Source organism: Penicillium rubens, assembly GCF_028828025.1.
Source record: "Penicillium rubens strain IBT 27055 chromosome Unknown utg000002l_segment0_segment0, whole genome shotgun sequence".
Classification (NCBI taxonomy): Eukaryota; Fungi; Ascomycota; class Eurotiomycetes; order Eurotiales; family Aspergillaceae; genus Penicillium; species Penicillium rubens.
Genome location: NW_026890600.1, coordinates 601,832 through 627,960, shown reverse-complemented (window position 1 = coordinate 627,960; position 26,129 = coordinate 601,832). Strand labels below are relative to the sequence as shown.

The window sequence follows — 26,129 nt, the reverse complement described above, 5'->3', positions numbered from 1 at the left end:
TTCTGTAGGGATAATCGAGTTATGCGGGGTGTTATGTAGGTCGGGCTGCACAAGAAAGTGAAAAGCGCATAACTCCAGCTCATAAACTTTGTGGGGATTGACCTGTCCCGTGGGTCATCAGGGCACCACATTTCTTATTTAAACCTCATGGACCCCCCGGTTAAGGCCCCCATCCCCAAAATATCATCTCAATATAAACCACACCGATAGCTGGGCTTCATCCCTACCTACAGGGAGCATGACAGCCCAAATACTCCCCTACGCCGTAGGTCTCCTCCTCGCCTGGCCCGCAGTAACAACAACCCTACGGTTCCAGCGCCTACGCAAGCTCCACAAACAATATGATTACCCAACACGGGAATCAATGTCCAAAATGACCGACGAAGAAGCCTTCCAAATCCAAAAACAACTCGCGCAGCTCGAATTTCCACTCATGTTCATCAAGAGCTTACAATTCGCCTTATTCCGGGTATGAGAGCAAAAACTCCAACCCACATAATCGGGTCATGCCCTAGCCATCTATACATGAATTTTCTAACAAAAAGGAAAGACCTACGGTATTCCCTCAATATCCCACCTCCTCGCAAAAACAACCCAATTCTCCAGCCCGGAAACTTCCTTTAAGCGGTACACAGATACCAGCGTCCTCGTGCAGGAATGGGTCGGCAACGACCCGGCTTCGACACGCGCGCACCTCGGTCTTGCCCGGACGCGCTACCTGCACAGTGGGTATAGGGCCTCTGGTAAGATCCTCGATGACGATATGCTCTATACGCTGGCGCTGTTCGCGCTGCAGCCGATTCGGTTCATCGATCTCTATGAGTGGCGCAAGTTGAGTGAGCTGGAGCGCTGTGCTATCGGGACTTTCTGGAAGAGCGTGGGTGATGCGCTTGATGTTAGTTATGAGAAGCTGCCGTCGGGTAAGACTGGGTTCCGGGATGGGATTCAGTGGCTCGAGGAGATTGATGCTTGGAGTGAGGAGTATGAGGCGAAGTGTATGGTGCCTGATGATAAGAACCGTGAGATGGCGGACCAGACTACCGCTGTGTTGGTTTATATGCTTCCTAAGATGTTGCACCCGGTTGGGTTACAGGCTGTTTCCTTTATGATGGATGACAGGCTTAGAAAGGCTATGCTGTAAGTTCTTTCCCCCACCTTTTTCCACTTTTTCCTTTTGGTTCTGCTGCATGATTACATGGCTGTGTCGTACATGGCGATATCCACTGTACTCAATCATTGACGCACCAACTAACTCCTTACTAAACAGCTACGATCCCCCTTCTGCAGTCTGCACAGCACTACTCTCAGTCATCCTCACAGGCCGCAAGCTATTCCTCCGCTACCTATGTCTGCCACGACCGTACTTCCTACGCTCTGTCTCGTTCACTGACAAGCCGGATCAAAACGGCCGCTTCTTCCTCAACCAATGGGATGCCGCGCCGTACTATGTCAAGCCCACGTTCTGGAACCGCTGGGGCCCGATGGCATGGCTGACTTGGGCTCTAGGGCGCCCTGTACCTGGTGACGAGGGGGATAAGTATTATCCCGCTGGATATAGCGTGCCCGATGTTGGACCGAAGTATTTTGAGGGGAAGGGGAGGAAGCAGTTGGATGAGACTCTGTCAGAGTTGAAGGGGTATCGGACTGGGAAATGTCCTTTTCATTGAGCTGTAGAAAGGCAAGGGATTGATTGGCTGTGACGGGATGGAGATATAGACGTAGCCTTATGTGATCCGACGGGGAGGTTATCCTGTTATTCTACTTATTCTAAGTGAGATTGCCACGAGCAAGACATTTGAAGCCATCAAAGGTATTGACATATAAAGCTGCTGCTGCACCAAGCTTGAAATTCAAAACTACAATTAACACGGCTTAAGAATGCCATGGAAAATCATTTCGTCACTTTCTTTTCCACTATGTGCTATTCTGGAGGGGTCGAACAAATCACCCAAGCCGAGTAGGAAAATAGACAAAAAAGGGTGTAAATTAGGAGCGCTCAAACAAATTGGGTTCGGGGCTTGCGCCCAGAAAGCCGGTCCGAATGGTAGAGAACGTAGGATTGACAAGGGTATTACTTGGAACAAATCTCGAAGAAGATTTATTTAAACCTCCTCGTCAACAATGTCCTCAGCGAGGCTAAAAATAGGGGGAGAATTCGTTAGTCGATATATTCGAAAGCCGGGTGATGTGGGGAATCCTTACTACTCCTCCTCGCCCTCGGAGACGGAGGCCTCCTGGTACTGCTGGTACTCGGAGACAAGATCGTTCATGTTGCTCTCAGCCTCAGTGAACTCCATCTCGTCCATACCCTCACCAGTGTACCAGTGCAAGAAAGCCTTGCGACGGAACATGGCAGTGAACTGGTCGCCGACACGCTTGAAGAGCTCCTGGATGGAGGTGGAGTTACCGACGAAGGTGGAAGACATCTTGAGGCCACGGGGGGGAACGGAGCACAGAGCGGTCTGGACGTTGTTGGGGATCCACTCAACGAAGTAGCTCTGGTTCTTGTTCTGGATGTTGCGCATCTGGTCCTCAACCTCCTTCATGGAGACCTTACCGCGGAACAGAGCGGAGCAAGTGAGGTAGCGGCCGTTACGGAAGTCGGAGGCAGCCATCATGTTCTTGGGGTCGAACATCTGCTGGGTCAACTCGGGGACGTTGACCTGGCGGTAAGAGTAGCCACCACGGCTGGTCAGGGGAGCGAAGCCGACCATGAAGAAGTGCAGACGAGGGAAGGGAACCATGTTGACGGCGAGCTTGCGAAGATCGGAGTTGAGCTGACCGGGGAAACGAAGGGAGGTGGTCACACCGGACATGACGGCGGAGACGAGGTGGTTCAGGTCACCGTAGGAAGGCTGGGGGAGCTTGAGGGTACGCATGCAAATGTCGTAGAGAGCCTAATATTGTCAGTATTCTTCATGTCAGTATTTCCCCGCGTTTCATACCTCGTTATCGATACAGAAAGTCTCGTCAGAGTGCTCAACAAGCTGGTGAACGGAGAGGGTAGCGTTGTAAGGCTCAACAACGGTGTCGGAGACCTTGGGGGAGGGGACGACGGAGAAAGTGGCCATCATACGGTCGGGGAACTCCTCACGGATCTTCGAGATCAGGAGTGTACCCATACCGGCACCGGTACCACCACCCAGGGAGTGGGTGATCTGGAAACCCTGGAGGCAGTCACAGCCCTCGGCCTCACGGCGGACGACATCGAGGACCTGGTCAACAAGCTCGGCACCCTCAGTGTAGTGACCCTTAGCCCAGTTGTTACCAGCACCGGACTGACCGAAGACGAAGTTGTCGGGGCGGAAAAGCTTGCCGAAGGGACCGGAGCGGACAGCATCCATGGTACCGGGCTCCAAATCGACCAGAACGGCACGGGGAACGTACTTGTCACCGCTGGCCTAGATTGTCAAAGAAAAACGTCCGATCAGATGATGCACAATCAATCGATTCCCAGTCATTGTACTCACATGGTTGAAGTAGACGTTCATACGCTCGAGCTGGAGGTCGGAGGTACCATTGTACCTAGCAAGATATCAGACGTGTGATCCACCAGAATCCCTATCACTGTTAAACTTACTGTCCATCGCCATCGAGACCGTGCTCGCCAGAGATGGTTTGCCTGTAATCCAGTTAGCAACTTGTCAATTGATACCCAACGCGAAAAAAAAAAGCTCCGAGACTTACCAGAAAGCGGCACCAATTTGGTTACCCTATAACCCAATTCCAGTTTAGTCCCACGAATCGAAGAATGTTTCCAAGAATGTTCCATGTTGAACTTACACACTGGCCGGTTTGGAGGTGAACCTAGAGCAAGTTAGCAAAAGATCTGTTGGGGGTGGGGTCGTGGCTCAGGGGCCATATGAAAACAAAAGACGCGTCTGGAGGGGATCACGTACAATCTCACGCATTTTGAAGGTATTAGAAAAGAGATGGAGGGGAAAAAAGGAGAACCGGTGACAAGTCAAGGAGGATGGGGAAGAAGAGAAAGCAGGAGAGCCAGTTGAGCGGTGTGTGTGGGATCAACAAGTCAACAACTGAACTTCAGGGGGGAGGCCCGATTGGGTATAGCCGCATCACGGGACTCGGGGAGGTGCGAACCACATTTTGTGTTTTTCTGGGGCGCGTGATATTGGACTATATGTGTACTATAACTATACGGAGTACAACTACGAACTACGGGAAATAATACTACATGTACAACTACATATGTAAATAATAATATTTCAATCGTTCAATTCGAAAAATTTGGACTAATCATACATGTTGGGTATTGTTCAATTGGGTGCCGCTTTCCATTCATATGGAGTACTCACTTGCCCTTGAGTAGCTCTCGCCATTTGAAGTTCGCTCAGCTGGGTGTCGCTTTCCATTCACATAGAAGTACCTGCCTGCACCTGGATAGTTCTCGCCGTTAGAAGTCATTCAGTTGGTACATGTTGCCACCGTTTGTGGTTCATTCGGTGGGTTGCTCTCGCCGTTTTCGATTCGATCACTTGGTATCTCGGCGTTTTCTGTTCAGTTGGACTAGTTCTTGCCATGTTCCTGGCCATCCTCCTGGTCCTTGTGTTCGCCATTGTCTGTCTTGTGGCTGCCAGTTTCCTGAACCTTCTGGGTTTCCTGGACCTTGTCGGTTTCATGGTTCTTGTCGGTCTTCTGATTTCCGCGGCTTTCCAGCCAATCTCCGAACCGCTCAAGGCGGGCTTCTTCATCCTCATCTGCATCCAGAGGGTTTACCTTTTTGCCCTCTGCGTCACGTCGGGGGTGGTACTTGTTGAACTTCTCCTCGCCATCCCAGATGTAGGCATGGACAGGATTGCCACTGAATTGACGGCCGCTCATTTCCTAAACGATGGTCAGTTGGCTGCTATCACGTTAATTCTAACTGAGGCCTACCTTAACACACTGACGTGCGTCGGCCGATGCCACAAATCGGACAGTAACCACTCCATCAGCTTCGCCGTCCCAGATGACCACTTTGGCCACATCGCCAATCTTAGAGCACTCTCTCTCGATGTCTTCTTGGATCTCAATACTGGCGAGCGGGTCCTCCTGTAATTACACGTCAGTCGCCGGTTCCTATTCGTGCAAGGCAACCTTGCAAGAGGTAGGGTGTGTCAAACCTCCAGTTCCGCCAGTGTAAACATGTTCTTCAGAACCACATGTCTTCTCGCCTCCTCCTCAGCCTTCATCGCCGCCATAACGTTCTCAGCTTCATCGTCACCCCAGTCGGAAAGTTTCCTATCACAGTCGAGTCAGCACGAGATATTCTACCGCAATGATCAACAAACACACTTATTCAACCGCTCAGCGCGCTCCTTGAACTTCTTTTTCTCTTGCGCAGTCATGACCTTGGGCTCCGAATCCTGTTCACGCTTGTAGGAAAAGTCGGCCACCTGAACGCGCATGGGTCCATTTGGGTCGCGGGGGCCCAGTCGGAAGTCCGTCTCGTCAAGCCATTTAATCGCGAGGTCGACTGACTCAGGTTTGAAGTACACGACCAAGACGTCGCCATTGAAATTGCCATCATCGTCGGTGTACATTTTGATTCGCGGCTTTCCGGTGTCGACTTCCTCAGCGAGGATTCCATACTTCGAGAACAAGTCTCGAATCTCCGACAGCTCAGCGTCCCAGGGGATATTGGTAACCCACACGGCGGTGTTTACACGGGGCTTCTTAACCTTGGGTTCATCGGTCTAGAAGGCAAGAGGGGACAGTCAATTATCAATCCCACCAAGCTGCCACCGCCAGAACACTTACCTCGTCGTGCAAGTTCTTTCGCTTCTTACGGTCGCGCGGATGAACGACTTGGGCGTCACCGTCATCAGAGCCGTATCCTTGCTGCTTGCGAATAAGCGCCTCGTCGATCTAGGGTTGCAAGTGAGGTTAGCATCCTGTCGGCCGGCATTATGGACAGCATTATGGACAGCCCGTCGCAAAGCGTCAGCGTTGTAATGCATATACCACGTACCGATTCCACCCATCTCTTCAGGATACTATTGAACAGGAACTCGCGACCGTCACTAGTCTCGAGCAGGTAGCTGTTGTCCGGTCTGGAGAACGAGATGCGCGGGTCGTTATCAAACTCCGCCACATCAGTCGGGAAGTCCATTTTGACAAAGCAACCCGTCGGGGGAACTATCTCAAAGCTGGATCAGATGAAATTGATGAAGACAAAGCGCGGGCGACGTGTCGTGGAAATGGTGAAGGTTTGCGATGGTCGCGAAAGCGTCGCCGCGGTGTTAAATCGCGATTTCTCGGCGCGGCGTTCCGGAAGGTGCTGGCGGGACCCGCATTCCAGGTCCACAGCTCTACCTGGTACGGCTCTACAGCTCTACAGCTCTACAGAGTACTAGTTTCCTGATATCCGTGTTGATGCCGGCATTGCTACTTATGGTTACAGTACTTTCAGTTCGCTCTGTGCCTCTGTCCGGTTCAAACAGTGCTTATGTCCTACGACGTAAAATGTCATGGTTGCCTCGTCAATGCAGTTTTCTCCCCGGGATGATGTCGTGAAACTCGATAACTATTTGGGTATCTACTATCAAAATGAAAACGCACATGTGGCCTTCCGAGAGCATCCCAGATACCCATAGTTTGATAATTGAGGTATTCAAGACATTCTGCCGTCGCCAACAAAGAAGAATTAATGTGAAACAAAAAAGAAAGGCATTTGCCTAATATTAAATATTAAAGAACGAACAGCTATCAGATCAAGTCCGACCTAGGCCTTGGTGTCAATAACCTCGCCCACGGGTGTAACAGTGCGCCTAGAGCCAGCCTCCGAGCTTTCCACGCCATTGACAACATCGCGGGTGACTTCAACGTAATCATACTAGAGAATAAATGTCAGAAAGGTCACTTGGGTCGACTGAGAAGCAATACTTACAGCAAACTCGCCAATCTCGGCGTCGTCAATACCCATGATCTCATCTTCCTCGGGTGCACGCAAGCTGAGGCCCGGAACGAGGTTCATAAGGAAGAGAATAATACAGGTTCCAAAGAAGGCATAAGCCATTCCTGTGACTGAGTCGGCAAGCTGATATCCCAGCTGGATATAGTTCTTGTTAATCCAGCCGCCATCGATCTCGGTGACACCATCCAGGTGCGCCATGTAATCACTGTCAATGCAAGTTAGTTTATGATCGGACACTCCTGCCAGGAAGTAGCTTGACTCACGCAGCGAAAAGGCCAGTCAGAAGGTTTCCAACCACTCCACCGACACCGTGGACGGCAAAGATATCAAGAGCGTCATCAACGCGAAGAAGGAACTTGAGCTTAGTAGCATAGTTGCATGCAACAGCACCGACCACACCAAAGATGAAAGCAGCCCAGGGAGTGACAAATCCAGAGCCGGGGGTAATAGCAACAAGACCAGCAATGACACCAGAGCAGAAGCCAACAGTCGACCACTTGCGCTCCAGTCTATAGTCCATCAAACACCAGGTCACACCTCCAACGGAGGCAGCAAGGTTAGTGACAACGGCAGCCATTACTGCACGAAGATTGGCGGACAGAGCGGAGCCAGCATTGAATCCGAACCAGCCGACCCAGAGGAACACGGTGCCGATAACAACGTGGGTTACATTGTGAGGGCGGTAGTTAAGCTCGTGGGTGCCATGGCCGCGACGCTTGCCCAACATCAAAGAGTAGGCGAGAGCGGCAGATCCAGACGCAATGTGGACAGGAGTACCTCCCGCAAAGTCAAGGCCTCCGAGCTTGAACACCCATCCCGACGAGTTCCATGTCCAGCAGGCGATGGGGTCGTAGATAATAGTGGTCCAGATGAACATAAAGACAATGCAGGGGAGCATGCGACCACGCTCAGCAACTGCGCCGACGGCGAGAGCAACCCTAATTGCGGAGAAGATGTCAGTTTGTGCTTCTAGGGGATCCCCCTCTATAGGACAGATGCATGATAATGACTCACGTAATAGCGGCGAACATGCCCTGGAAGATAGCGAACAGGAGATCAGGAACCTTGGTACTTCCCACAGATGGTGCACCTAGAACACCCTTGAAGCCGAAGTTATCGAGGTTACCGATGTAGCTGCCGGCCGTGTGGGAGAAGGCCAGCGAATAGCCCCAGAAGAACCATTGGAATGAAACCACACCCACCGACATGATCGAGAGCCATATCAATGACAGTGCCGACTTTCGACGAGCTAGACCGGAGTAGAAGAATCTATGATCAAGTAATGAGTGGGAGTCCTTGGGTGTTTAGGGAAGGGGTTTAATCAAGTCATACCCAACTCCAGGGATCATCAGCAGCACTAGGGCTGTCGACATAATAACCCATGCGATATCACCAGACTATTACCACTGTTAGCTACAAAAGCTCCTCCGGCGACTCCTAAAAGGTACACAACATACACTATAGAAGATGTTCAAGTCATCATGAAGGGAGTCACCACCAGTTGCGATGGTACCATTGTATTCAACCGGGTATTCGGCCATGATGAGACCAAGGCTAGGCCAATTGTATTGTAGGTGTTATCGGAAGTTGAAAGGCAGTCGCAATGGAGTGATACAGGAAGTCTCCGGCAGCTTTATGATAGGAGATGGAGCAAAAGTAGTAAAGGATACTTTCAAGCACCGGGCTGTGAAAGGAGAGAGAAGTGATATGTCTAACATGCAAGGACAAACCCTGGGAATTAAATAACTGGCAGTCTCAGACAATCAACTATGCTCCACCATCAGACGCTAGAACGCTACCAGACCATCGACCTTAGTTCCGATAGTGGAAGCTGGTCATTCTGATTTCTGATATGATTCATCTATTCTGATAGCAGGTAGCCAAGACCGCCCCCGTTTTAACCATGCCGGGTTCATAGCGGATATGGTATATACTCCATAGACCCAGACCGGGGAATTACGGGTCCTTGCGTTTACAGACGCTATATTTGGATATTGTACTTTGTACTCCATATGGGTATCTGCTCCCAAAACCATGTTTACACTGCAGTGTAACTACATGCTGTTTTTCTCTACATCTGTGCATCAATCGATTTTCGATTTTCCATTGAGAAGGATCTACTTTCCATGCTTTGACCCCCGATAAGCTGGGGGAAGGTTTAACTGGCGTACTAAAGTGATAAACAGATTGGGTCATTTCAGTGACAGAAAAGAATAAAGGGAAATAATAGGGATCGAAATTGGACGGGTGCTCAACGACTGGCTGTAGATATGAAGTTGAAGGCAGCCAATCAGAGGCATTTGCTTATCATTCTCAACCTTGGAAGTTTCTGTGGCTTCATGCGTTGTTTAATAACATTTCATTATGGAATGGAAACCGACCCGGTGCCTTGGATATAGTAGTTTCCATAATAATTGCATATTGCTATGTGCAACGTGAATACGTTCTGGATGTTTGATCTCGTTTGATCTCTTATCATAGATTCATCGGTTTAATCTCGTGTTGCCCCAACCAATCACATTTTGACTTCCCTTATCTTCATCCCTATGTACATTGCAATGTCAACACGCGCAATTCCTACTCGGTATACGGAGTACATTTGACAACGCGAGTGGCTACAGAGTATTTCCTTGTTGCACTCTTTTCTATCATCCAGGGCCGAAAAAGTTATAGAGGTCACAGATCAATCACTCGTAGGAAAATCTGCTGTAATGCAATAGTGTACAATTCTCTTTACGTATCTTCGCATCAAAATCTGCCTATACATAACTGTTCAACATTCATACTTCTGCCCCTGCAGGTCGCATATTTTCTCTCCGCATCATCTCTTAGTGGCTCCCCCCATTCTCCGGGTCTGTCACACCCGGTTCCACACGATGCAGAACGCATGGGGCGGGAAAACCAAACTCTTCCCCACGGAGTCTACAATGTAGGGGGTCTACAAAAGTACACCAAGTGAAGGTCAAGATAAGCCCCCAGTCTTTCATTGGCGGGAATATTGGAGGCTGATTCGGCATCCCGACTTGGACCTTGGCGAACTCTCGGGCCAATAAGTCAAAAACTCTACTTAACATCACATTGTAGATCTATGAATATATGCCGAGCTCTTGCACTATTGGTCTTCTTGCTTTTGCTTTTGTCAATAGCGAGATCCAAGGCTTGATCATCTTGTATATCTACAAAGTAAGTTGGAGCGTGAGAGGTCGAGTTAGGCGTGCTATGTGTTTCATTCCGTAGTGACTTGCCTCTGATACTACCTAGGAAAGGAGATGTATATAGCCTCTTTAATGCTGCTTGGTTTATTAGTCCATGCAGATGATGTCCCCAGAGCCGCGTGATCCTCGATTATGAATCCACTGGTCCACTGATCGGCGTTACATCTACAATGTACATACCTACTTGAGATATATACGGAGTTCGGAGTACTCCATACTCAACGCAATGTTGCCCTAGCCAGGGGCAAAATCTGTATATTTTGAAAATAGATACTAGCTTTTCAACGAAAAGTTTTAACATGCCCAGTCATGTCATATGCTCATTTCTCTAGTTTCATAGGTAGCGTCTGATAGCATGGATGGTTATGTTTTCAACATCTTGTCCCAGTGGGCACATATAAACGTACATTACATGTTCTCTCTCCCTCTTCCAGTGGAGTTAATAAATATGCAAATGTATGTTCTGGCTTGTTATAATTTGCTTGCTGTGGTGTCACAACAACTGCCGTCGACAGTAGCAAATAGATAAAGCAATACCAAGTCATTCTGAGGAGAATTTTGGCTATCTAGTTATTCAAGGGATGAATACTTCCAAGGTTCTTTCCATTGCATTTGGTAATCGAGTAATTTCCCGTGGTTCCAAAATCTCACCTAACTAACTAGTAATCGGGCATGTCTAACTATAGAACGATTTTGAAGTACACACCCCTTTCTCATACAATTCCCAGTTAAACTTTGTTCTAACTATTCCTCACAACTTGATTTGTCTCGTTAGCCAATAACGACTAGATGTAGGCATGCTAGTTTCTATCCACATTATTGTCTATTTTGTCTACTCGAGGCTTCCTTCACATGTCAGAAGAGACTACATATGTAATACTGGGCATCTTGAGCGCTCACCCCGTCGCTCACCCCCGACTAACTAGCCCCTTTCATTCCTAATCTTGTTTTCTGGCCTTTTCCCACCTTTTACCTGCTCCGACGGTAATCGCGCTGCAGCCCACTCGCTCCTAGGTCAGCAGTTGACGTAGTCCCGAAGCTGTAATAACGCGCCCTACTTTCCTAACGCCAATTGACCCGATTCCTTTAATCCTGTCTAAAAAGTGGAATCGATACTGGACTCTGCCCGCTGTTGAGAGGAGAAATATCCGTGTGGCCTTTATGGAGGCTCTTCCGTATGTCGATCCCCCCGTTTCCTGGCATAGTGACACAGGCACCATGTATGTTATTACATGTTGTGTTTTATGTCAAATAAGTGAACTAACATTTTCCGTTCTCTTCAGTTACTTCATCGGTTACTTCCACGGCATCAACGCCAAACCTAAAGACCGGAGCAACATCAAGATCGGTCCTGCGTTCCTAGTGCTATGGCCTCGCGAAACCCTCTTCGGGTGAATGGCTTAACAAAGATTGGAACGGGGATACCACAGGCCGGGAAATGTAGCTCATATAGACGGGGAGTACATCTAGCACATTCCTTTCTAGCTTCATCATTGCTCTTGACAAAGGCACTTCTTGAATCTGATATGAATATGATTCGCCAGTACCGGTAGCGACTATTGCATAGAGGACAATACCTTTCTCCAATTGCTGGTGACGCTGTCGATAATACTCGGGGCTGCAGATTCGCTTCTTCTTTGAATTAGGATAGTTCAAGACAGACATGCCTCGGGAAATAACAGAATATTCGGCCAAAGGACGTGGGCAAGTACTGATGCCGCAGAAGAACAACTGAATGATGAAAAGAAACTGTAAAGACTGGAGTTCAGAAGGACTTAGAGAGTAGTAAGACACTTCTCTTTCTTTTGATGCAGGCCATCGAGCATTTGTGCTAGCTGATAGCGGGGGGACTCATTAAATATTAGAGGAAAGTGGGCATGGCGTGCGGTTTTATATACTCTAGAATACAAAAAGAGCCACGAGCAAGCAGATATCGTAACAGAATTTTACAAAGATGGAGCATGCTGAATCACATATTGTGCACGGAGTACAATGAAGTAGCTGGCTTTCAAGTTGGACGCGTGTACTCCGTACCAGAGCTTGGACTTAATATAAATGAAAAGTCGAAACAGGAAAGATTCGCAGTAGATCGAACAGTAATAGGTGGGTCATTCGGTTAGCCACAACGCACCGCCACAGCATCCGCCTCCTATCACCTTAGTCCTACAGACAGACGTGCTCTCCCGGACCATCGCACGGTATGACCACCATGCAGCATCCGGAAATCCCCAGTCCTGATTCGGATGGATCAGGCTCTTCTGATGAATTTCCTCAGTACCCTGTGAGGAACAACTCGTCATTTGGAGAGACCGTCGACGAGCAAATCCAGACACCTGCAAGCACTATCGCATCTTCCCCTCCAACTCTTTCACCCAGTATTCCCTCATGGTCTAATACGCCGACTGCACGGCCACGTGGGATTAGCATTGGCGCTGCCACTCTCATTGACAAGCCCGATGGACTTCCAATGGCTAGCGACTTACGACCTCAGCGCCCGTCCGCCCCGGTTCGAACGCCGTCGAATACGTATGCCCCACAGCGGCGCCCACCGCAGTACATCAGCCTTCAAGAAGACCGCCAGCGATCATCATCAGCTAAACGAGGGAACCGACGGGATCCGAACGCGCAATACCGTGCCCAAGAGAAAGCCTACGTCCAACGAATTCGAGCGAACCCACAAGCCTGGTATCACCATCCCAAAGACGCGCCGCCCAACATCATGACAGAAGGGGATGGTGACTTGGAAGACCCCTCTCCTTCCTCCGAAGTGGCGTTTGAAGATGATTCTTACGATCCTGATACCCAACTTTTCCTCCCGGACGACAATTTACCAAGCGCGGAAGAACTGAAGCATCCCAAGAACCAGGAGCGGCTTGAGTGGCATTCCATGCTGGCGTCGGTCTTGAAGGGAGATGTAGTGAAACAAGAAAAGCAACGACTCATAGGATCTGCGGAATCAAAACGGTCGGCGGCCCAGAGCTATGCACTTTGGATCGGAGTCCGGGCAAGGACGTGCGGCCGAAGTATTCCTTTGCAGCGGAAGTTGATTGAGGATGCACGGTCACGTCTGGGTCCGATCATCGAGGATATCATCGGATTCCAGATTAAAGGAGAAACGGAGATCGGGAAACCGCCAAAACAGCAGGTCGAGGATATTGTGGAGAAGGTCGAGCGATGCGAGATTCTGTACTCTTCGCACAAGGAAATGGAAGCTGCCAACCCTCGTGTCGCCTCGGAGGAATTCAACTCTAGTCGCGCGGCCATATTTGCGTGGCACAACATCACGGCTCTCATCAACACCGAGTTGGCCGTGCTGCAGAGCTGGGTAGGGAACGAGGCTCTTGATTTCAGCCAACCGAGGGTCAAGTCTGCCAAAGATGATCTTTCGGATGGGTCGTCCTTCCTTGATCGCATTATGAAGGAAGATGGCCTGAGGACGCTCCAGGACAAGGACGGCATGCTTCTTCGCATTCTCGTCGTCATTCAGAAAGCGAAGAGTACTCTGATCGAGAACTCAGAAGCGTTTGCCGCGCGACATCTGCCACCATATATCGAAGAACTACTAACATTGATTAACTTCCCCTCTCGGTTGATCCAGGAAATCATTCGAGTCCGTCTATCCTATGCGAAGAACATGAAAGACCCAGCGCAGCAAGCCCCCATTTTGATTGATCAGATGATTTCCCAATTCCAAATCCTGATGAAAGTGGCGGTTGATATCAAGTTCCGCTACCTTGATGTCTCGAGGCCAGAACCCGGCTGGGATTTGCCGCCATGTGTCGATGAGAACTTTGACAATTCGGTCTTGGATGCTATGAAATACTATTTCCGACTACTCAACTGGAAGCTGAATGCCAACAAGAACACTTTCAAAGAGGCCGAAATCCTGGAACAGGAATGGGGGTTCTCCTATGATATTGGTTGCCGGCTTGACGGTGGAGATATTGAGGTGGCCGAACAATTTAGGTATGGTCCCCGGTGCTCTGCACAATTAACAAAGCTAACAAGAACAACAGTGCACTCACTGCCAGATCCTTGCAGCGTCTCATGATTCATTTTGAACGTGAACTCGTACCCAGGCCCACGGAAACTGTACAGGATATGGACAAACGATACAAGAGCATTTTGGATTCCACACGAATTCGTCAACGCAAGCTCTATCGATTCTCCAAGTTTTTGTGCCAGTTGTTCGAGAACGCTACCGAATACAACATCACGACCGATATCACTTATGATTTCTTTGAGGCACTCTTAATCTCGGACCATTTCCTTGTGACCTCTACCACATCCGTTGGGCAGAAAGGAGTCTATCTGATCGCACACCGTGCCCTATGGAACCGCCCCGCTGATATCCAGGGTATCTTATCTACCTCCTTCAAAGAAGATGATCCAAACCAGGATGTCCATGTTCCCTATGTTCTGGCCATCCGACCCGAAAGACCCCTTGCCTGGGCAGGAAAGGAAATGCAAATGGAGTTCCTGGAACATCCAACGGATGTGCGGCTGGGCAAGCTACGTATCGTTGTTGGGGGCATGCAAGAACGACTGCAGAATGCACGCGCGGAGCTCGCACGACTCACGGGCATCCAACTTGATATGGTCATTGAACAACGTGCAAACCTTGGACGTGTGAACGTCGAGTTGAACAAGATCAAGAAGATTTCTTTCAAACTGTCCATGACTATTATGGATAGTGTGGCCATCATCAAAGATCAGCTACATGAGAGAAACTGGGAGAACAATGATTTGATTCAGGCCTGCTATGCATTCGCAACAGAGTTTGGCAAACGGTCCTCCAACTATGTCGATGCTAACAGGCGCGCTATGAACAGTGCCAGGCTGGTGGAGTTGTCTCTTGACTGGGTCGCGTTCATCTGTGATGAGTGTGACGCTGCGGACCGAAAAACTTTCAAGTGGGCTGTCGCAGCCCTCGAGTTTGCGATGGCGATCACATCCAGCCGACATCTCCTGTCTATGGACCAAGATCAGTTCAGTGATTTCAGATTGAAGGTGGCAGGGTGTATGTCCCTTCTTATTTCTCATTTCGATATCATGGGTGCGCGGTCTTCCCTTGCGGCGAAGAACGAGAAACGCATGGAGGAACGCAATGGATCCCGACAGATCGGTGCTGGTCGCATCACCAGCGACGAGGAAGCATCAAGACTCGTTCGCGACACATGGTACGCGCGCGTTATGGAGATTGAAGAGAGGAGAATTGAGGAAGATGCGAAGCGCCAGGCTCTAGGAAAGGTGCTAGAAGGATCTGATGAAGCTGATCGGTCACTCACCGTGTTATCTTCATCGGCTACCAATGTTACTCTGCGTTGGCAGCAAGGCCAGTTCATCGGTGGTGGTACATTTGGGTCTGTCTATGTTGCTATCAACTTGGACAGCAACTATTTGATGGCTGTCAAGGAAATTCGCCTGCAAGACCCCCAGCTCATTCCCAAGATCGCCCAGCAGATCCGAGACGAAATGGGCGTGCTTGAAGTGCTCGATCATCCGAACATTGTCTCCTACCACGGCATCGAGGTGCACCGTGACAAGGTTTACATCTTCATGGAGTACTGCTCAGGTGGCTCACTCGCTAGCTTGCTAGAGCACGGGCGTATCGAGGACGAAACGGTCATCATGGTTTATGCTCTTCAACTCCTAGAGGGTCTAGCGTATCTCCACGAAGCGCATATCGTACACCGTGACATCAAACCCGAGAACATCCTGCTCGACCACAACGGTGTCATTAAGTACGTTGATTTTGGTGCAGCCAAGATCATCGCTCGTTCGGGCCGCACAGTTGCCCCAATGGACAACCCTCAACTCGGCGGTTTCAAGGAGTCGGCCAAAGACCCCACGAACCAGCGCAAAAACCAGAAGACCACTACAGGAACTCCAATGTACATGTCACCCGAAGTGATCCGTGGCGATGCAAATCTAGACAACCGCGAAGGAGCTGTGGATATTTGGTCTCTAGGCTGTGTGATCCTAGAAATGGCAACCGGGCGCCGGCCATGGTCCACGCTGGACAACGAGTGGGCAATTATGTACAACATCGCCCAGGGCAAACAGCCCACGCTTCCGTCTCGCGACCAACTCAGCGACCAGGGTATCGACTTCGTGCGCCGCTGTTTCGAATGCGATCCCGCTCGCCGCGCCACTGCCGCCGAACTCCTCCAGCACGAGTGGATCATCTCCATTCGTCAACAAGTCGTCTTAGAGTCCCCTACTCCGGGCAGCGAGTATAGCAGCGGTTCCAACTCAAGCTCTCGTCAAAACTCGGCATATATGTGATTTTCTCCCTCTCGCGCCATTCCTTTCTTCCTGGTCTATACCTTCCTGGTGTTGGCCTATTTACGTGGACAACATCTGCACTTTGATTATCATGGGAACTAAAAGTGTCTTTTCCGTTCCACACTCGCTCGATCTCGCCATCCTCGACTGACATCGCATGTGATACCCCTTGTCGCCTCTTTTCTTGCTTCAACGTCTTTTGTTCGCCAAAGCCATACCATAATGCCATCTCACGTCCGCAATCTCTGTTCATCTATTTCCTGGAACTCATATCAAAAATTTCTGGGTTCCTTGATTCTTGTTTATCATGTTTTTTCCACGCCTTGTCTTTTATCTTCGGTGCGAGGATCTATCGACATTTCTCACTATGGCCCTCGGATGTAAACGGATCGAGGTCAAGTCTGTTTTAGTATCTGTTGGTCGCATAATTCATTTCTAGCACATATATACGCATACATTTGTGCATGGTTCTGAATCCAAACCTTTCAATTGGCCATATTATTAGACCGGATCATTTATCATTGCCAGTCAGCGGTAGATACATATGGATTTCCCTTGCCGCTTTAGTGTGAGCACCCGTGGACGTTGCTAAGTATTACATAACCATCAAACTGATCAGGTTAAACGTGTAAAGTTGGAGTAGCTACCTGAGTAAGTTAGCAGCTCACCTTGATGGAATGCACGACGCTAGCCCCATCCTAATGTCGTTCACCTATACCTTCCAGCCAATCTGAATGCGCTATTGTCTTGTCAGTCATGATTAGATGATCCATTACTCCGCTTTGGGGCTAGCGTCACTCTTATTGATGATGGATAATGCTTCCATAATCCCGAAGATGAATTTCTAAGGTTCTGGAGCTCTCTAGAGTACTTAATCGCAGCCTATATAAACCATTGGACCCTTGTTGAATTTTGATCACTCCGTAGAAAATAAATCTACTCGACAGCACTTCCATTACTCGCGTATTTTTTGAAGACCTCTCAAACTACATATCATGCCAAACCCACTCGCCCACGCCAAGATCGTTCCCCGCCTCTCCGGCGAACGAGGATACGCTGAACATGGCGGCTGGCTCAAATCATTCCACACTTTCAGCTTTGCCAGCTATTACGACCACCGATTCCAAAACTTTGGAAGTCTACGTGTACTAAATGAGGACCGCGTCGCAGCACGAAATGGCTTCCCAACACATCCCCACCGCGACGCAGAGATCTTCAGCTATATCCTGAAAGGCGAGCTCACGCACCGTGACAGCATGATTAAAAAGGGTGCGCAGGCCGAGCAAGGGAAACAATTCTACCGCATGCAGCGGGGGGATGTGCAGTTCACCACTGGCGGAACAGGTAAATTTATCAAGCTTCCATTTTAGCCGATATCGAACCGAAGCTGAACGTAAGACAGGGATTGCGCACTCGGAGCAGAACGAATCCAACAAGCCGGTGCACTTCCTCCAGATCTGGGTGCTCCCTTGGAAGTATGGCCTCAAACCCCAGTACCATACAATGACTTTTAGCGAGGAAGCGAAGCGCAAAGCCTTCGTTCCTATCTTGTCGCCACTTGCTGCGGGCCCTCAAGCAACCCCGGCACAGGAAGAGACCGCTGTTCCTAAGATTCCTGGCACCATCCCCATCCATGCTGACTTTGTCATGGGGGCTGGAATTATCGAGCCCGCTTCAACGTTCAAGTGGACTGTTGGTGCTGGCGAAGCTGTTGAGTCTAAGAAAAAGCGAAATGTTTACGTTCACCTACCTATGACCAAGCAGGGCAAGTCCAAGATCATACTTGATGGTCGGAAGGATTCTGTGCTCGAAGAAGGCGATGGTGCTTTTGTCACCATGGTTAATGCTGGCGATGCCCTCCTTGTGGAGAGTGTTGGTGAGGTTGAGGCTGAAGTTATTGTACTGGACAGCAATTGAGCCCAAATTCCTGCGAAAATAGATTAGCCTGCCTAAATTGATGAATTGTGTACATTAGCAATATAGAAATTGATAATATGTGCCTTTGTTAGTGATCCATAACCATTTGATATAGTTCACGTAACCCTCTGTGTCGTGATGATCCCAAAGCGTAACACAATGAATGGAACGGATTACTTACCTACTTAAGTACCCCCTTGCTGTTGCTATTGCTCTCCACCAAGTGTGTTGTTATCAACAAACCGGGGGTGAATTGTTGAATTGGGATATGAAAGGGGATCAGTATCGTCCAATTTACTAAGCCAGGCTGGATTGACAGTATCAAAATCTCCAAAAGTTGTTGTAGTTGAAGTTCCTCGGTCGAGAATGTATTCTAAGGTGTGACAATGTACGTAGATAAATGGAGTCAAGTCACTTTATGGGAAGCGTGATTTTTGTAATGCGTGTAAAGAATTATTTATTTGACATTCTAGTGAGTCTAAGGTATTTCTTCCCCAAAACGTACTACGGTTTAACTAGGAATTACGGTACCCTTGACTCCTCTGAGTGATCTCCCTTTACTGTGAAATACTCAATGAGCAGGACCCTGAGCGCCCTCGTAAAGAACGACCGTTGCTTTCTGCGCCGTACTCTATTATAGGGGTAGGCCAACCAAGGAGCTACATAGCAAAGTATCAATATAGCTCTGGAGCCTTGGCGAACCTTGGAATATATACGATTACCAAGAACACGCAGTGAAAATTTTCAATAACCAGGCTGGTCAACCAGCGGCTCACATGGAAGATAATAACACTAAGTTAACACAAGATAGGTGAGGAATAAGAAAACAAGAAGGAAAAAGATGAGATTAGGACTCCAAACAGAGGATGTAGGGTAACCAGAACCAGGTCGCCGGAAGTGGGGACGGAAACGCCGTTTCGTAGATTGCAATATCGTGAGACATGAGGGTCAATTTGAGGATGAGTTGTGTGGATGTAGGCTTTGCCTGAGAGAGATGTGGTTTTGGAAAATCCTCGAATGACATGGGTAGTCGAAAGGATGATCAAACACATAAACATGAGAGGGAGGAGAGCGTGGGAAGCAGAGATTGGTGTGGAGGGTATTGAAGAAAAGCAAACGGGATAGTGAACCCAATGGAGTTTTGAGAGATCCAAGCTTCTCATTCGAGATGGTGACCAGGAAGCACTGCTTAGCCATGTGGTACCAGGCACAATAAGAGGAAACGAGACACACGAGGACCAATTAGTCAGGTAGGAAGCCATTCATGAGGCCGGTTTGGGCACCAGCAGGCAAATTCGGCGATATTTAGCGGAACTCGACTGCTGGTGCGCATCCACGATCTTCGACATGCTTGAGTTCGAGCTGTTGAAATCTGTAACGAAATTAGCATCCGCAAAACCAAGAATTTTCGGAAAATAGAACATCCACCTACCGCTCGCTCTTCGCATGGAAGTATACGCCGCTCACAGTTCCCTCAATCTGGTTGAAGCAGATGTAATAGAACCCTTCGAAGCTAGCACCTGAGATCGTCCGTACTCGATGGTCGGGGACAAGGAAAGATTCCTTCCATCTCATGAATATGTGTTCACGCTGGGCGAAATTACGGTATGTGAAATCCGCTCGTTTGGCCTGTTTAGCCAGCGGACGCCAGGCAGGAAACCGAGACCAATGGTGCAAGTCTGTCTTTTCCGAGGCACCCCATTCCTCATTACGAGTTTGGAAAGTATGTTTAGTACCGATGATTTCTCCTTCAAAAAAGGTAGTCAAGGTAGGGTGATCTTCTGTCAGGCCTGTGGAGAACAACAAACATTAGTTGAGCTAGGTCCAATGCACGTGCGCACGAATCACATACCTTGGATTCTAAGATAGCCACAGAGATACGACTCAGCCATATCCACATGCTTAATCTCGACATCAACACTGTAAACTTGGCGATCTGATTGTTGGGTTCCGGCGAACTTGCTCCCTGAACGAAGAAATGAGGTATGGTTCGGCAGAAGCTATGACGATGGTCAGTGGCATGATACTGCGATAGAATCAATCTCACTACTTACACGAACGTTGGAGAATTCCCAGTTGAGAAGTGAGGATCCCGGAGTCGCTGCTGGTGACTGGCTGCGAGGGCAGGTTGACTCGGCAGGGGAGGTAGCCCGTACTGGGTCATCTTCCTCGACGCCCGTCGGCTTTCCTTCCGCCTTCATCGGCTCGGGGGTGCTGCCGCCATCAGATTGACTGGGCATGGAGGGCGCAATTGGGATTTCAGGCGAGAGAGAATCGAGAGGATAGTTATTCGATACAGTATCGGAAGATTCTCGCCAAGCCGAGATCCTTTCGGGCTCCGGTGGACATGTCGTGCGGGCGATCGCTGCGGCGATCGAGTTGTTACTCGGAGTCGGCATTGCAAATCAGGGAAAGAGGGGATGGGACATTGAACCGAAGCAAGAAACTCCAAAGCAAAGATCAAAGAGAAAGAAAAGAGAGCAAGGGGGATGGATCATTTGAGATCAGCAAACTAAGTCTTTTAAGGCCTTGAGGAACGAGCAATGCGGGGACAGTCCAGGTGGGTCAGCTGTTTCTGCGCCTGGCGCGGCGCCACTTTCAATATTGGTTATGTAATGTATATGCCTTAGGCCACAAGCCAATCACAACCCTTCCATCTACTTTTGATATCCTCCGTACTTGGTACAATCTTGTACCTTTGTAAAGATCAATGGTATGACCAATCTTTTATCCAAATCAGGCCAGATTGGGCAATCTTGGGCAAGCTTGGGCATTTCAGCACACGTACGAGAGTACGATGTTTGACATAACCATGCCTAAATAACTTCAATTTTCCCTTATACAAGCCCAATTTGTATGCCCAGGTGAAACCCCAGTCCCAAGGTGTCACTCGTGACATCGCTGGTGCGAATATCAAACATGAACCAGAGAATATCGGTGGCCACTATTACTGAGGTAATGGAACTAAATCACACAGAATTGAAAGAGCTCCCTGAGTGTGTTCAAGCTCAAGAGCAATTTGGCCCAAGCTTGAATTAATTAGTGCTGATTTTTTGTGGGAAATTGGATATATAAAGCGAGAAGGTCCATTTGTTGTAGGAATTCCTTCAATAAACTTGTCTCTCATCAGAAATACTAGCCCTAGCTAGGTAAGACTTGAGTAAATACTCTTAAGCTACATATCTTCTGCCATGTTCTCCCAAGATTGGACATCTTGCTTTGACGTCTTTTATACTAGCCCAAGCAGCGACAAAACATACAAGGCAGTCAAATTGCCCAAAAAGGACTGAACGTAGACATGCCCGAGGGGTATAAATCTCATTGTTTTTAGCGCTATAATTGAGTTCGCATCCCAAGAAACCCTCAAAAGAACGCCCGATGAGTATCATCAAATCAAACCCCCAATTATTCTTCAATTTTCTTTTATGCGCTCAATACTTAGATGGGCTTGATCTGTAAAGCAAGGGATGGTCAAACGATGTTCCAAGCATGGGGACAGGATCGATAATACCTTAAAGTGAAGGGAGATCAGCGAGAAAACAAGGGCCTTCAGGTCTTGCACAAGATAGTAAAAGACTCGAAGTCCTTCGGGGTCATCAGACTCTGTCACGTCGACCAGCGAGCCGATCTTGGCGGTCTATACAGCTGAGCATTAGATGATTGCCGGTTCCATAAGTTACTTCGGTCGATTACCTCGAAGGAGATGTGCTCATTTCCAATCCGGATCTCCAACTCTTGGCGTCCGTCCTTGTTCTTCTGGGGCCACTTGGAGTCATCCTCCCTAGATGAGGTCAGCGCCGGTGTTCTTCTTGTCGGGTAATCCAAGTGCATACTTGAGGATCTCGCTATCCTTGATAATGCGCTTCACTTCTTCGACCAGCGCATCGCTCACACACACTATTACCCCATCAGCTCGTGTTCTTTTCTTCTTTTTGGTATGTCTGCTCCCGCTCACTTTCTTTGCGGATGAGAGAATCATTGCGGTAGTTCGAATTGTTCGCATATCGTACGGCGGCGCTGCTACCTTCGGAGATAGTACGGAGATCAAACTCTGCATGCGAGTTAGCGATGAGAAAAAAAAGGTGATCATGACTGGCACGCAGACTTACCTAGGAACTCATGTCCAAACCGCCCAGAGTGTCCTGAGCTGTGAGAGACCGTCAGCAGCTGAGGAAACCTGGGCTCACTCATGTCATCCTTACTAGTATCGGAGGTAGAAATTCTCATTCGACATCCTGGCAAATCTCAATCGTAGAGGTCGTAAGTGAATGAAGAGAGATAGCAATCGACGAAGTGGCAGTTGAAAAGCGGCGGGCTGTGGCTTAGTCATCCACACAGACGGCGCCGGGGGGCCAGATTAAGGGACAAGTTGATGGTCCCTCCCCATTGCGCATCATAACATCTAATGATTTCAGGGCTGGCGAGGGGTGTTGCTTTACACTAATTGCTTGTTCTTGATATCTGGCGCAAACTCCTATTGCTGGGAGAATTAACCCTACTGTATGTGTTTATTCCTACGTGCTGATGTGTCCCCAAAACAACCCCGGAACTGACAACTTGCAGCTCTCTTTCGTTCCGATTCCCCCTCCAATCCACCACCATGGCGTCGTTCCTCGAAAATACCTACAGTTTGCTCCATGTAGACAATACTGCCGACCAGCCGACCGTGCAGGAGCTGAAGCTGCAGCTGGAGAAAGGCAACGATGAGACCAAGTTGGAAACAATGCGGACAATTGTCACCATCATGCTGAATGGAGATCCTATGCCGCAAATCCTCATGCACATCATTCGTTTTGTGATGCCGTCGAGGAGCAAGTCATTGAAGAAGCTGCTTTATTTCTTCTATGAGATATGCCCCAAACACGATTCTTCTGGCAAGCTCAAGCAAGAGATGATCCTGGTTTGGTAAGGATGCCCCTGGCCATTGCTAGATGGTCTTTCCTGTCTGACAAATTTTCTCCTGTAGTAACGGCATTCGCAACGATCTGCAACATCCCAACGAATACATTCGAGGCAATACCCTCCGATTCCTCTCCAAACTCCGCGAACCAGAGCTCATTGAGCCCCTCCTCTCCTCCGCACGTGCGTGCCTGCAACATCGTCACGCATACGTTCGCAAAAATGCAGTCTGGGCTGTATCATCTATTTTCCAGCACTCCGAGTCCCTCATTCCCGACGCGCCGGAGTTGCTCCAGTCATTCCTCGAATCGGAGACCGACAGCACCTGCAAGCGCAATGCCTTTGCGGCACTCATGGGGATTAGCCATCAGAAGGCGCTCGAGTATCTGCGCACCACGTTCGACACAATTCCAAACACAGATGAGTTGCTCCAGCTAGCCGAGTTGGAGTTCCTCCGGAAGGATGCAGTACAGAACACTCAGAATAAGGTGGGTTTATAAATCTCAACGTAATAGTGGCCGGTCACTAACGCACTACAGTCGCGATACTTGAAACTCATGCTCGAGCTCCTTGACGCCTCCACTAGCACCGTTGTTTACGAAGCCGCAACATCTCTTACCGCCCTCACTAGCAACCCTGTTGCCGTCAAAGCCGCTGCGGGCAAGCTGATCGAGCTCGCCATTCGGGAGGCCGACAACAATGTCAAGCTCATTTGTCTGGAACGCGTGGACCAACTCAGAATTCGCAATGAGGGTGTCTTGGATGACCTGACCATGGAGGCCCTGCGCGTTCTCAGCAGCCCTGACATTGATGTCCGGAGAAAGGCCCTCAACCTTGCCATGGAGATGGTCTCGAGCAAGAACGTGGAAGAAATCATCATGCTGCTCAAGAAAGAACTTGCCAAGACCGTCGACGAACAATATGAACAGGTAGGTTGTACAGTCGTCTTGCACAACCCAGCAGTACTAACAATTCCAACAGAATAGCGAGTATCGCCAGATCTTGGTACAGTCAATACACTCCTGCGCCATCAAGTTCTCCGAAATTGCTGCCAGCGTGGTTGATCTCCTGATGGACTTTATTGCCGACTTCAATAATAACTCCGCCGTCGATGTCATTTCGTTCGTCAAAGAGGTTGTGGAGAAATTCCCTGACTTGCGTGGGTCGATCGTTGCCCGCTTGGTTTCAACTTTGAGTGAGGTTCGAGCTGGAAAGGTCTACCGTGGAGTGCTCTGGGTTGTCGGTGAATACTCCCTGGAGGAGAAGGATATTCGGGATGCTTGGAAGACGATCAGAGCCAGCCTTGGTGAAATCCCAATTTTGGCATCCGAACAACGACTCCTGGATGAGGTTCCGGACGACAACGCCCTGCTGATGGAGCAGGCCAACGGCCAATCCAAGGCCGCGCCTACTGGATCCCGGAAGGTGCTCGCAGATGGCACCTATGCCACCGAAAGTGCTCTCACTAGCCAATCGGCGGCAGCTGCTCGTCTCGAGGCTGTCAAGGCCGCACAGAAGCCTCCTCTGCGCCAGCTCATTTTGGATGGCGACTACTACCTGGCGACCGTTCTCTCTTCGACTTTGACCAAGTTGGTGATGCGCCATTCCGAGGTATCACAGGATACTGCTCGTACAAACGCCCTACGTGCCGAGGCCATGCTTATCATGATTTCCATCATGCGCGTTGGCCAATCTCACTTCGTTAAGGCTCCTATTGATGAGGATTCAGTGGATCGTATCTTGACCTGTGTGCGGTCACTGGCCGAGTTCTCCGAGAAGAAGGAGCTCGAAGCCACTTTCTTGGAGGACACCCGAAAGGCATTCCGCGCCATGGTCCAGGTCGAGGATAAGAAGCGGGCTGCTAAGGAGGCAGTGGAGAAGGCCAAGAGTGCTGTGCAGATTGACGATGCTATTCCCATTCGCCAATTCACCAAGAAGAACGCCGTTGAGGGCGGGGAGGAGATCGAAATGGATCTCGCCAAGGCAACTGGCGGCGATTCGACCGTAGAGGACGTTTCTTCGAAGCTCAGCCGGGTGGTGCAGTTGACTGGTTTCTCCGACTCGGTCTATGCTGAAGCCTATGTCACTGTCCACCAGTTCGACATTGTTCTTGACGTCCTGTTGGTTAACCAAACAACGGAGACTTTGCAAAACCTGTGCGTGGAGTTTGCAACTCTGGGCGACCTTAAGGTCGTTGAGCGGCCATCCACCAACAACCTGGGACCACGCGACTTTTTGAATGTACAGGCCACGGTCAAGGTTTCGTCAACCGATACCGGTGTTATCTTTGGTAACATTGTCTATGACGGCGCCAGCTCTACCGAGACCCATGTGGTCATTCTCAACGACATCCATGCCGACATCATGGATTACATCCAGCCCGCTCACTGCACCGAGACTCAGTTCCGTACCATGTGGACTGAGTTCGAGTGGGAGAACAAGGTCAACATCAACTCCAAGGCCAAGACTCTGCGTGACTTCCTTAAGCAGCTGATGGACAGCACCAATATGGCCTGCTTGACTCCCGATGCTTCGCTCAAGGGAGATTGCCGCTTCTTGAGTGCGAACCTGTATGCCCGCAGTGTATTCGGTATGTTTTTAATCCTTTGATAACCCACCCCTTTCTACTTGATATGATAACTGACTACGTGACCAGGCGAGGATGCACTAGCAAACCTGAGCATCGAAAAGGAGGGAGACGATGGGCCGATTACAGGATTTGTGCGGATAAGAAGTCGCTCCCAGGGTCTGGCACTGAGCTTGGGCTCTCTGAAGGGTCTCAAGGCAGCGACTGCATAAGTCTATTGTTTTCAGCGGTTTGCGGTCTATATGATGCTTTTTATCCTTTTCCCCCCTATTTTATCTGTCTGTTCTGTTCATTCAAGACGAATTTG

The 26,129-nt window shown here is 49.3% G+C and overlaps 9 protein-coding genes across 9 annotated transcripts; 4 read left to right on the top strand and 5 right to left on the bottom strand.

The window, feature by feature from the left end:
• Positions 1–21: 21 nt before the first annotated feature.
• N7525_002680 (uncharacterized protein) lies at positions 22–1,667 on the top strand (the record flags this gene model as incomplete). The annotated part of the gene is made up of 4 exons (XM_002559714.2): positions 22–35; positions 166–469; positions 551–1,137; positions 1,268–1,667. 4 exons carry the CDS (start codon positions 22–24, stop codon positions 1,665–1,667), a joined length of 1,305 nt encoding a protein of 434 aa, XP_002559760.2.
• A 435-nt stretch (positions 1,668–2,102) lies between these two features.
• Positions 2,103–3,911, bottom strand: N7525_002679 (beta-tubulin; the record flags this gene model as incomplete). The annotated part of the gene is made up of 8 exons (XM_002559715.1): positions 2,103–2,136; positions 2,203–2,897; positions 2,946–3,401; positions 3,471–3,525; positions 3,581–3,622; positions 3,688–3,713; positions 3,784–3,807; positions 3,900–3,911. The coding sequence occupies 8 exons, from the start codon at positions 3,909–3,911 to the stop codon at positions 2,103–2,105; spliced, it is 1,344 nt and encodes a 447-aa protein (XP_002559761.1).
• A 616-nt stretch (positions 3,912–4,527) lies between these two features.
• On the bottom strand, positions 4,528–6,112 carry N7525_002678 (U2 snRNP complex subunit CUS2; the record flags this gene model as incomplete). The annotated part of the gene is made up of 6 exons (XM_061212400.1): positions 4,528–4,845; positions 4,897–5,052; positions 5,124–5,241; positions 5,296–5,696; positions 5,761–5,868; positions 5,972–6,112. The coding sequence occupies 6 exons, from the start codon at positions 6,110–6,112 to the stop codon at positions 4,528–4,530; spliced, it is 1,242 nt and encodes a 413-aa protein (XP_061069421.1).
• A 612-nt stretch (positions 6,113–6,724) lies between these two features.
• On the bottom strand, positions 6,725–8,457 carry N7525_002677 (ammonium permease MEP2; the record flags this gene model as incomplete). Its single annotated transcript, XM_002559717.1, has 6 exons — positions 6,725–6,835; positions 6,890–7,121; positions 7,180–7,854; positions 7,931–8,185; positions 8,249–8,313; positions 8,374–8,457. 6 exons carry the CDS (start codon positions 8,455–8,457, stop codon positions 6,725–6,727), a joined length of 1,422 nt encoding a protein of 473 aa, XP_002559763.1.
• Positions 8,458–12,340: 3,883 nt separating this feature from the next.
• sskB (uncharacterized protein) lies at positions 12,341–16,419 on the top strand (the record flags this gene model as incomplete). The annotated part of the gene is made up of 2 exons (XM_002559718.1): positions 12,341–14,097; positions 14,148–16,419. 2 exons carry the CDS (start codon positions 12,341–12,343, stop codon positions 16,417–16,419), a joined length of 4,029 nt encoding a protein of 1,342 aa, XP_002559764.1.
• Positions 16,420–17,414: 995 nt separating this feature from the next.
• On the top strand, positions 17,415–18,336 carry N7525_002675 (pirin family protein; the record flags this gene model as incomplete). Its single annotated transcript, XM_002559719.1, has 2 exons — positions 17,415–17,763; positions 17,822–18,336. The coding sequence occupies 2 exons, from the start codon at positions 17,415–17,417 to the stop codon at positions 18,334–18,336; spliced, it is 864 nt and encodes a 287-aa protein (XP_002559765.1).
• Positions 18,337–19,641: 1,305 nt separating this feature from the next.
• Positions 19,642–20,735, bottom strand: N7525_002674 (GID4/VID24 family protein; the record flags this gene model as incomplete). The annotated part of the gene is made up of 4 exons (XM_002559721.1): positions 19,642–19,708; positions 19,769–20,126; positions 20,189–20,336; positions 20,391–20,735. 4 exons carry the CDS (start codon positions 20,733–20,735, stop codon positions 19,642–19,644), a joined length of 918 nt encoding a protein of 305 aa, XP_002559767.1.
• Positions 20,736–21,774: 1,039 nt separating this feature from the next.
• N7525_002673 (mago nashi family protein) lies at positions 21,775–22,570 on the bottom strand (the record flags this gene model as incomplete). Its single annotated transcript, XM_061212399.1, has 7 exons — positions 21,775–21,789; positions 21,848–21,973; positions 22,030–22,117; positions 22,170–22,233; positions 22,292–22,387; positions 22,446–22,483; positions 22,539–22,570. The coding sequence occupies 7 exons, from the start codon at positions 22,568–22,570 to the stop codon at positions 21,775–21,777; spliced, it is 459 nt and encodes a 152-aa protein (XP_061069420.1).
• Positions 22,571–22,936: 366 nt separating this feature from the next.
• N7525_002672 (coatomer subunit beta) lies at positions 22,937–26,034 on the top strand (the record flags this gene model as incomplete). The annotated part of the gene is made up of 5 exons (XM_002559723.1): positions 22,937–23,241; positions 23,303–23,723; positions 23,775–24,164; positions 24,217–25,825; positions 25,892–26,034. The coding sequence occupies 5 exons, from the start codon at positions 22,937–22,939 to the stop codon at positions 26,032–26,034; spliced, it is 2,868 nt and encodes a 955-aa protein (XP_002559769.1).
• Between the last annotated feature and the right edge of the window lie 95 nt (positions 26,035–26,129).